General features: G+C 28.8%; 1 protein-coding gene across 1 annotated transcript; it reads right to left on the bottom strand.

Moving 5' to 3' along the window:
- Window positions 1–2,348: 2,348 nt before the first annotated feature.
- On the bottom strand, window positions 2,349–6,934 carry LOC129967012 (uncharacterized). The gene is made up of 3 exons (XM_056081642.1): window positions 6,636–6,934; window positions 4,252–4,666; window positions 2,349–3,090 (listed from the first exon to the last, which is right to left on the bottom strand). The coding sequence occupies exons 1-3, from the start codon at window positions 6,789–6,791 to the stop codon at window positions 2,465–2,467; spliced, it is 1,197 nt and encodes a 398-aa protein (XP_055937617.1). The 5' UTR covers window positions 6,792–6,934; the 3' UTR covers window positions 2,349–2,464.
- Between the last annotated feature and the right edge of the window lie 2,735 nt (window positions 6,935–9,669).

The raw sequence follows: 9,669 nt of genomic DNA, 5'->3' as shown, positions 1-9,669 counted from the left end.
GTTGTTGCTGACGGGAGAAAAAAATGCATCCGAATCAGTCCTGATTCACATAAATTTATCTTTATTCATTTTCATTCGCCTCAGATTTAAAAAGAAAGCAATTTTTTACGAAACCGATCAACATTTTGCCACTGAAGTAGCATTTTCGTCCCCCCAAGTATTCGTATAATAGAAAACAAAATATGAAGAAAGGTTGTGGATAAAGAAATATCATTTAATTTGAAAATACTTATCTTTCAGACGACTCTTTGATTATTTTTGCTAGCGAAGTAGAATGCAAGAGCCTTTTTTGTTAATCTTTCTAGTGTTTCATCTCGAACTAGAACTCGTTGTATATGAATGAGGCCAGGCATTAATTTTAAATTTTATGTGAATGAATTAACAATCTACGACGATAATACATAATATCAAAAATATATATCTGATTTCTTTATTAATGAATGGAGTCGAGGTTTAGTTGAAATAGCGTTTCGTTTTTAAGCAACTCCAGGGATATTTTGGGACGAGACGCGCAAAATTCTGAGATGGGTCAGATGACAAATGATTCAAGTTGCAATTTCAAGTAAAAGCACATCTGATGACTAAGCCATTAATTATCTAATAATCTGACGAACCAACGGCGTAAAGCGCTTTCATTAGAAATGCATACCATTATCGTCGTGGTTATAATGATCGTTCCAACGACAGCACTGTCTATTCATTATTAACCATTCTGGATTTTTTTTTTTCAATATATAAAAAAAAAATTACTTGTACTCAGCAGACAATTTATTGAAAAGGTAGTGATAAAGCTAACCATATACCTAATTTTCTTAAAGATTAATTAATAGGTAACATTCAACTGCATGTGAATTTGGCATTTTTAACGTTGGCAAAATTTAGTTCTTGGCTGAAAATTATTATTATTTTTGCAAAATGTATGAAGCCCAATATGGCAACTTATGTACCCAATATATCAACTTATGCACATTATTTATTTCCTCACATAAGACAAAACTGTATTTTTAGCTTGAACAAAAACATTTTGAATTAAATATTTGTTATAACACAGATTGTTCTATTATATATTTATTATCAATAACATCTAGATGCTTGATACTGATTCTCTGAAGATTTCATTCCGAGGTAAATTTTGATATTTTGGATTATTCTACATTAAATGTTATATTTAATAAAAAAATGAATAGATGACACTTAATAACTTCATTCATTACTCAGATTAATTCCAAGAATTTTACTGCACATTCCTTCACATATTTTGACAATTAATGTAATTTTTTCAGAAAAATTATTTGTAATTATTCACATTTGTATACTAAATAACATGGAATACACTTAAAAATAGCATTTACTTCAATATGAAATTAAGTATTATAGTTATTAATCATTCATTTTTTTATCTATCACAACTTTGTTAAAAAATAGAAAATTTTAAAAATATTTCCAGTAACATATATGGTTGAGAAGTATATATTAAGTAACTGATTTGATAATTTTCATAGTATTTGACTAAAAAAAAATGGTACTACAAAAACAGATTTCATTAAAATCCAATGATGAGGTTAAATCGATAAAATATTATGATTTTAGATTTCACTGATCCCAGCTTTATGCTCTCATTATTTTTAAAAATATCAACACTTTTGATAAAGATGGATAATTTTTAAGCTTTAGGAACCTTACATGCTAGAACTTTACTTTAGTTGGCCATTTTGAATATTAGCACACATGAATATATTTTGTGATAAAAATTTAGCCAGCATACAAATTGATGTACAGTCTCAACATTTATAGAGTACCGACTTATCATCAGCAATAATTTCAATAATATTTAGACAAGTAAAATTTCATGAATCTTTTTCCTGAACTTTTTTTTAAAGTTGCAGCATGAAACTTGACAAATGAAATGTTTTCCCAAACATCCAACATACATTTTTATCAAATTAATTTATAATGCATAACAAGTATAATTCCAATATAACTTTATGAAATTTATTATATTATTATATAATATTATATTTTATCGAACTCAAAAAATAAATTAATACTGAAAATATAATTGTAATACGTGTTACTTTTAAAAAGTTAAAACAGAAAAATTGCAGTTGAAGCACTTTACAAATGCTGTTTTAAGTAATTTTAGTAGAGATAAGTGATACCTAGGGATAGCATAAGTACAATATATTATCTGGTTTAATTCTAATAAAAATAAGCACTTCTTAACAAGCATATCAATCATGTATATTTGTATATATGAAAATGGATATAAGATTTGATCAAAAATTTAAGCCTTAATATGATGGATTCATGTATATGAATGTTAATACTATGAAATTAGAACAGACAGATAAAATTGACTTACGTTTATTAATAAAAAAAAATTAAAAACTGAGAACATGAATATGCATTATATTACAGCATGGCAAATAATGAATATAGACAAATGGAAAAGGAGTTTTGAAAATCATTTCTGCCTCTTTAAAGATTTTAGTAGTTTCGCTTGGACTTTTTGCCATCGTTCTCGAAGTAAACTGTTTTGATGGTATTGAGTTTTGTAGGAACTTTTAGCAGAATGTACAGCTGTAATGTAACTTTTAGCACCATTCAGAATCTTTTGCTTAGATATCTGGGAAGATACTTTATCACCTCTAAGGTACTCATTAGGTATCAAATCACATAAAGAGGAAAAATTTCTTCGCAATACTTCTCTGCGGTGACGTTCACTTTCACTGTGATCTATTCTTCCTTTGCATGTTTTTTTCTTTGTTGTTCTTGAGTATGTCTGTCTCACTGGTTGACTATAAAATTCTTCTATGTCAGACTGAGATGGCGTCGTCTCAACACTATTCTTTGGCTTTATATTTTTAAACTGCCTAGTACTTCGAACCCTGCCAGTTTTTAATACGGCATGTACAGCATTTGAAATTTTACGTGCCTGTTCTCTTCGCCTTATTTCAGCAGTTCTTGCAGATGAACGTCTGGTTTCTTTCCTAAATGGTCGATATACAGGTAACTGTTCTGGAACAGGAGCTGGGAGAGCTTGTGAGTCAAGAAAATTTTCTATTTCCCATACCTCAACATCTGGGTCTTCTAAAAATAAAAAAATTCAATTACCATTAGCCAACACAAATTAATATTTTTAACTTGACATTAAAAGCTACTACACAAGGAAAACAATGTAAAATTTATTAACTTTTGAATAAATCAATCAGAATCCATGTAAATAAACATAACCTTCTCTAAGATAGAGAAAACTACTTTACAGAATAAATTTCATAAAATGATTCAATGAAGATATTCAGTAGGAGAAAAGATTCTGATAGAAAAATAAATGCCTATACCTATTTTCATAAGACAAGGGTTCTCATTACATTATTAGCTTATAGAAAAATAATGCAGATTGACAGTTTGAAATTTAAATATTTACATTTTAATCAAAGCCACTTTTTGCTTCTGTTGAATTTTAATCAACTACATACCACTGGTGAATAGTCAACATTAAAAGAACTTACATACTATTTCAATGAAGCCTTTTTGAAATTGCTCGAATTGAATTATTTTGTTTAACCTTTCTAATGTACTTTTTTTAACATATGCTTTACAACAATCTGCTTATAATTATAATAAAGAACATTATTAATAATCAACATGAAAAATATATACTTGTTAGGCATATTAGCTTTTTCAACAGTAGTATATTTCTTCCAAAGCCATTTGGCTGAAGGAAGCAAAAAGTAATTCAATTTTAAATTTAAAAATATATTTAATTAAAAAATATTGTTGAAAACTAAAAAAATCTAAGATATATATATATATATGTTCCTGTTATTTTATTACACCTACATAATTAATAATATTCATTTTCATAGGTGTTTGCCTGATTATCATACAACAGTAAGCATGACACTGAGTCACAAGTCATAAAAACAAACACTTTTTTGAAGATATTAAACTAGAACAGTTTGTATAAATCTGAATCATAAATCATAATCAAGTTACTGAATTATAAAATTAAAAATTATAATTTAAATCAATTTAAAAATTGTAAATGAGATGAACCAACCTGAAATGAAAAGGCAAGCCTTTTATAAAGTACATTCCAAATCCTTAAAAAGTACTACTGCCAATAAAATCTTCATATCAAGATTTACATTAAATTTGTAAAAATCAAATAGGAGATATGCACTTGCTAGGTAAACAATAATGAATGATACTGCGACAAAACAGTGTTCATAGAATATATTTACTAACCTTCACAGAAAGATTCAGGTTTCTCCGTGTCATTTTTCACTTCATCTTCTTTCATAGAGAAATAATCATGATCCTGAGAGGGATGGTAAGGCTTTGGCAATACTTGTGGCTCTGTTGGCATTAATTTTTGAGAAGAATTTGGATGGAGAAATGGATCAGTCAATGTGCAATCTCTAGGATTTACCATAATAGAGTGTGGTTCTGGTAGATACAATGGATCATCATATACGAAACAAAATTGTCCTAATCCAAATTGAGGTTTAGTAAGATATTGTCCCATATCAACTCGTCCACTCGTGTAGAAGGGTGCTGCAAATTCCTTGACATCGGGTTTACACGAATCATCCTCATCAGAATTCCGAATTTCCTCCCACGGATGCGAATGAGATGCCTTAAAGGCCTCATGATCTTCTTCCTATTGAGAAAAATTTTAATTAAGCAAAAGCAAACTCATAAATATAAGAAAAACCATCAGAAATCACATTCAGAATAACAAAACTTTTATACGCTTAAGTTACACAATTAAAATAGCCTCCACTTCTTTATTTCATTGAAGTTAATAATAAAATTATATGAAGTTGATTCATCCTACTATAGTTACAGACACTTAACAATAAAAATACTTGAATGAAATTAAACAACATATTAAATAACTTGAATATAATTTTTTTATAATTACAAGAAAAAATTTAATTTAACTTTGCTCTAGTAATTAATTTTGATCAAAATATAAAACAAATATTGACAAAAAAAATTCCAGTAGAAAACTTAAAAATTAATATATCTAATCATACATTTCATTTGCAATATCAAATCCATCATACAATAATACAGTGATAGTCATGCAGTGATACAGTGAATTATACTTAATTTTAAATGCATGGCATTTTTATGAAAACTTACAACTAACCACACAATAAGATATAATATTTGCCATATTATTAAAATTATTTCCATCCTTTAATTTAAAATTAATTGGTAAAATAATTTCTCAGATCATGTAGGGGAAAAAAATTTTTTAAATACAAATCTTATCCTCTATCCGAATTCTATTCACGCATCATTATACAAGCAATTTCCTTCCTTTAAGAACTGCACAATACTAGTTTTAAAAAAAAATTAAAATACATGTTCATACACATTATACTTATAGCTATAGTTCATACACTTACAGCTTATCAGTTCCAAAATTTTAAAGGCTCATTGGATAAATTTCAACTGTTAATTCTAGATGTAAAGTAGTAATGCTTGTTCTATTAAAGCATGTTATCATAATGCATATTTAAATTACCTTTACCCTTGATACCCAATACAATTACCGTTGATAATGGGACAAATATATTTTCTTTTTCCCTGGACAAATATTTAAATATATTGTATGTAAACAAATAATGGTGGCAAGTTATAGCTTTTAGTAAGTTTTTGTATGCCATTTTTTGTATTTGGTGAATTTTTGTATACCAAAAGACAATGTAACATTAATTACTTCAAAGCACGATTAATCTGAAGCCATCAATATTTAAGCATTAATAACTAAAATCATTAACTTTTAAGAACAAAAATGGAAAATCAACAAATTCTTTGCTAGAATATAAGGAAGTAGTAATAAGTAACTTAATAAGATATTATCAGAGAAAAATTAGGCAAATGAACAGTCTAGCTAATAATTTTTACGCCTTGATGAAAATTTCGCTATTGTGTTCATATTGGAAAATATAAAAATGCTGACAAGAACAGCATCATAATGATGAAGAAATGCCGATTGTAAATGTAATAATTGCAAAATTAAAATCGGGCATCAGTGAAGTAATTCCCTAAAAGGACAACCAAAAAAAATGGATTTCCACTCATTTGAGTGAAACAGTTCCCTCACCCATTTAAAGAGCCGGCAACCGGCTAACTGAATGTTGGGTTTAAATGGAATTTCATGCTAGCCTTCTCACCTGGCGGAATATCGCCCATGAGGAAGTGCTCTTTGGCGGAGATTGCAGTCGCCGGTATGCGCCACGCCATCAGCTACCGGCGAAAACGCCCTTACATATACTATGAATACGGATATTGAAAAAAGAAATAGGTTTTTAAATTAAAACAGAAATTTTTATTTTTTTCGGGCAGAAATAGCGTAAACCACCAACTTAAAAAGATATCGACATACAAACAAGAAATTTTGTCTAGGTCAACTTTCTCCATATGTAGCGACACTTTCTGTGCAGTATCAATTGACTAAAACTACTGGTGGAAATTTTTTTATCTTGTATCGCATAAATAAATAAATTATTTTAATCTTTAAGCTGGAAGAGGAAAAGAAAAAAAAAAACTAGCCATATGCGCAAATATTTTGCAAACAAAATTAAAGAGAATATATGAATAAATAAGTTACTTACAATTAGACTGAATAAATCCACCGAACTAATGTGAAATGTTTCATCAAATTCTGGGCCCATTGGTATTTGTAAATCAGCCGTAACACAATTTGCCGAATTAAGATGCGCTGTTAAATCCATAGTCATCGCTGCCATCGTCCTTTCCGCACAAGTCATGGGTTCAGACACAGTAATCCGTATACGATGCGTTTTGGAATAAATATGAAGACACGACAGAAAACAACTGCACACACACACTACCACTACCAGTACAACCACACTGAATGCCGGTCTCACACTGCACTTTGTGAGAAGACTCGTGGCTTTTTACTCTGTTTGTATTCTTCCGCGTACTAGTGCGTAAGACGAATGTAGTAAATGCGTGGCAAATTTTGCCGGTTTTGTTTGTATTCGTTAAAAAAGAAATTTATTCTCAAATTATTACTTAAACAAAAAATATATAATAATTTACATTAATTTAAATAATGATAAAATCAATTTAATTAAACAATTTAAGTATATATATATGGAACTATTTATTTAAGCGGAAGATCATTGAACCTGAGTGAAATGTCTTAGAATGGCGGGAAAACGTAAGGCGGAGTCAATAGATTTCTACCAATCGGGATGCGTAGAGTACCTGAAGCAGGGGATATTTTTTCCAAGAATACTATGGGAAGAGTGAATTGGGGATGGTGCGGTGATACTCTTGTCAATTGCATTTATTTATTAATGTCTTTTCCCCTTTCCCCTCTTCTTTCTCGGAAAAAATTCTTGCCTTTAAATTAACATTTCTTTAACTTAATAATATCGTTTTGTTTTATAATCATACAAGGAATTGATTTGAAGAATTAAATTCTGCATTTTGTGCGAATTCAATAATATATTTTTATTTTATTAAAGGTGCTAAATTCAACAAACCTAATTCAATTCTTTTAGCTAAAAAATATAAAGATGTTTCAAAATTTATTAAACTTTTTTTTGTATCTATCGTAATATTCTAATTTTATTTCATAACAAAATGTGCAACACTTGTAAAAAATGGGTATAAAATAGCGGAACTCGATCTTTATTTTCCCTTCGATCCACTGATTAGGCTTTTCATTTTAGAGTATCTGTTACTGTGAAAAAACATTCCTTCAAGTAAATAAATTTTTATTAAAAGGGATAAGAGCTTATATTAGCTTGAATATCACAGCTTGATTTAACAAAATACATAACAATGCAATAGTCCTGGAAAAGGGATTATTCTGCCAGTATTTTATAATTCTAAAGTTTGCTAATTGTTTTTTAACTTATTTTTTTTGTAGTAACATAACAAATAACTTTTTTTTAAATGAACTGACTCCAGCAGTTCTAGGCTGTTGCCTTGTCGGAAAATATGTTTGAAAAATTATTCCGGATTTCTAGCGAAAGCTAAGCTAGTTTATAATCCTGCTGTTCCTAGTCCAAGCAAGGGTCTAAAGTCTGCCAAGTCTATATTAATTTCCCGTCTGGAAAAAGGCAGAGATGCAATCAAACCATTCTAAAGGATTAACTTTTTCTCAAAATGATTTCTTGTTTAAGGCTACGATGTACTAACCAAAACTTTTATAAAATCATCATAAATAAAGCGAACCTGTTCTTTTAGAAACAAAGCACGAATAAAGAAATTTCACTAAGGAAAATTTTCCTGCTTAAATAGTTTTATTTAAAAGTAAATTTAATTTTAAAGTAATTAAGTAAAACGTTGCTTTAAAGAATCACGCGCTTGTCTAATTTAGACATAATTCTTTTAAATTTGAAAATTAAATTTCACGCTGCGAAATCCTGAAACATCATCTATTTGCAACTGTTTCATCTCTTCTTAATATCTGGTTGTGTTGGCTTTTCATATCAATTTTACTGGCAACCCTTCCAATTAATTGTGTAAATTTTTTTAAATCAATTTTGGAATGTTAATGCCAAAAAGATCTGTTTTTGCTTTTAAATGAACTAATTAATTTTTAAGGACGAATTTTAATCTTGTTATTAACAGAATGTATAGATTCGCATTTCTCTTTCATGTATTAATATTGTGAATTCTTTGATGTCATTATGCTTCACAGCTTGATATTCTTTGTTGAAAAAATATCAAAATGATTTAAATGTAAACTTTATTCATAAATTTAGCCAGAAGTGTTTGCGAAAAGTACAGAAAAAAATGTTTTTTTTTTCATCGTATAATATAAAATATCTAAAATATTTGAAAATGATAATATCTGGAAAAACATATGGATTTGCTTAGACATACTTGACACTAAAATTCTTAAGTTTTTTGCTAATTAAAATCATTAATGGCTTGCTTGACTAAAATATATGGATTTTGCTTAGACAGACTTGACACGAAAATGTTTAGGTTTGTTGCTAATTGAAATGATTGATGGCTTGGCTATTCTTTAATTTCAATGGCATCAATAGGTTTTCTTTCTGGCTCGTTAATAATGGGGGAAAAGTCCATTTGCATATCCAGATGGTGCTTTACCGGGTGGTGCTAACGTCTTTGAATAGGTCATTGAAATGATGAATGGTATGACCATTTCTTTGTTCCATAGTGTCAATGGGATTCCTTTCTCTACAGAGGTGACCAAAAATTTTGTCTCTGGACACCTGGAAAATGGGGGTCTGAACTGGTTTCTAAGAACAACTTAGGAAGATGAGAAGAGTGCGAAAGGGAGAGTGACAATATATAACTTGTGACCTTGAAATGGCGGAAACGTTCCTGGAATCGACTACAAATAGGAAATTCTTGCATTCCTTGCAATAAGTATTAAGTGTTTTTTAGTGACAGATAAGGAAATACACAAGAAAATACTCGCAAAAGAAGATAAATATCAGAGCAGTTTTGAATTTTTCTTAATTTCTAGAGCTTTTTAATAACTTAATTAAAACTGCTAATTAAACGACTATATATATTAAGTATGAATTACTGAATACTGATGAAATTATGAATTAATAATGATGTTATTTATATATATAAATTCTATTGTTATTTATAAATATTAATAACAATTATATTTGGAAATTGCTTTTTGCT

This window comes from Argiope bruennichi, chromosome 4 (genome assembly GCF_947563725.1).
Source record: "Argiope bruennichi chromosome 4, qqArgBrue1.1, whole genome shotgun sequence".
Lineage (NCBI taxonomy): Eukaryota > Metazoa > Arthropoda > Arachnida > Araneae > Araneidae > Argiope > Argiope bruennichi.
The sequence above is the reverse complement of the archived record's forward strand: the minus strand, read 5'-3'. Positions and strand labels throughout refer to the sequence as shown.

Coding starts and splice junctions, on each gene's coding strand:
- LOC129967012 (XM_056081642.1), bottom strand. CDS start 6,791: ATGACTTGTGCGGAAAGGACGATGGCAGCGATGACTATGGATTTAACA. Junction 4,667..6,635: donor TGGATTTATTCAGTCTAATT/GTAAGTAACTTA, acceptor TTTTCTCAATAG/GAAGAAGATCATGAGGCCTT. Junction 3,091..4,251: donor ACCTGAATCTTTCTGTGAAG/GTTAGTAAATAT, acceptor TTTTATTTTTAG/AAGACCCAGATGTTGAGGTA.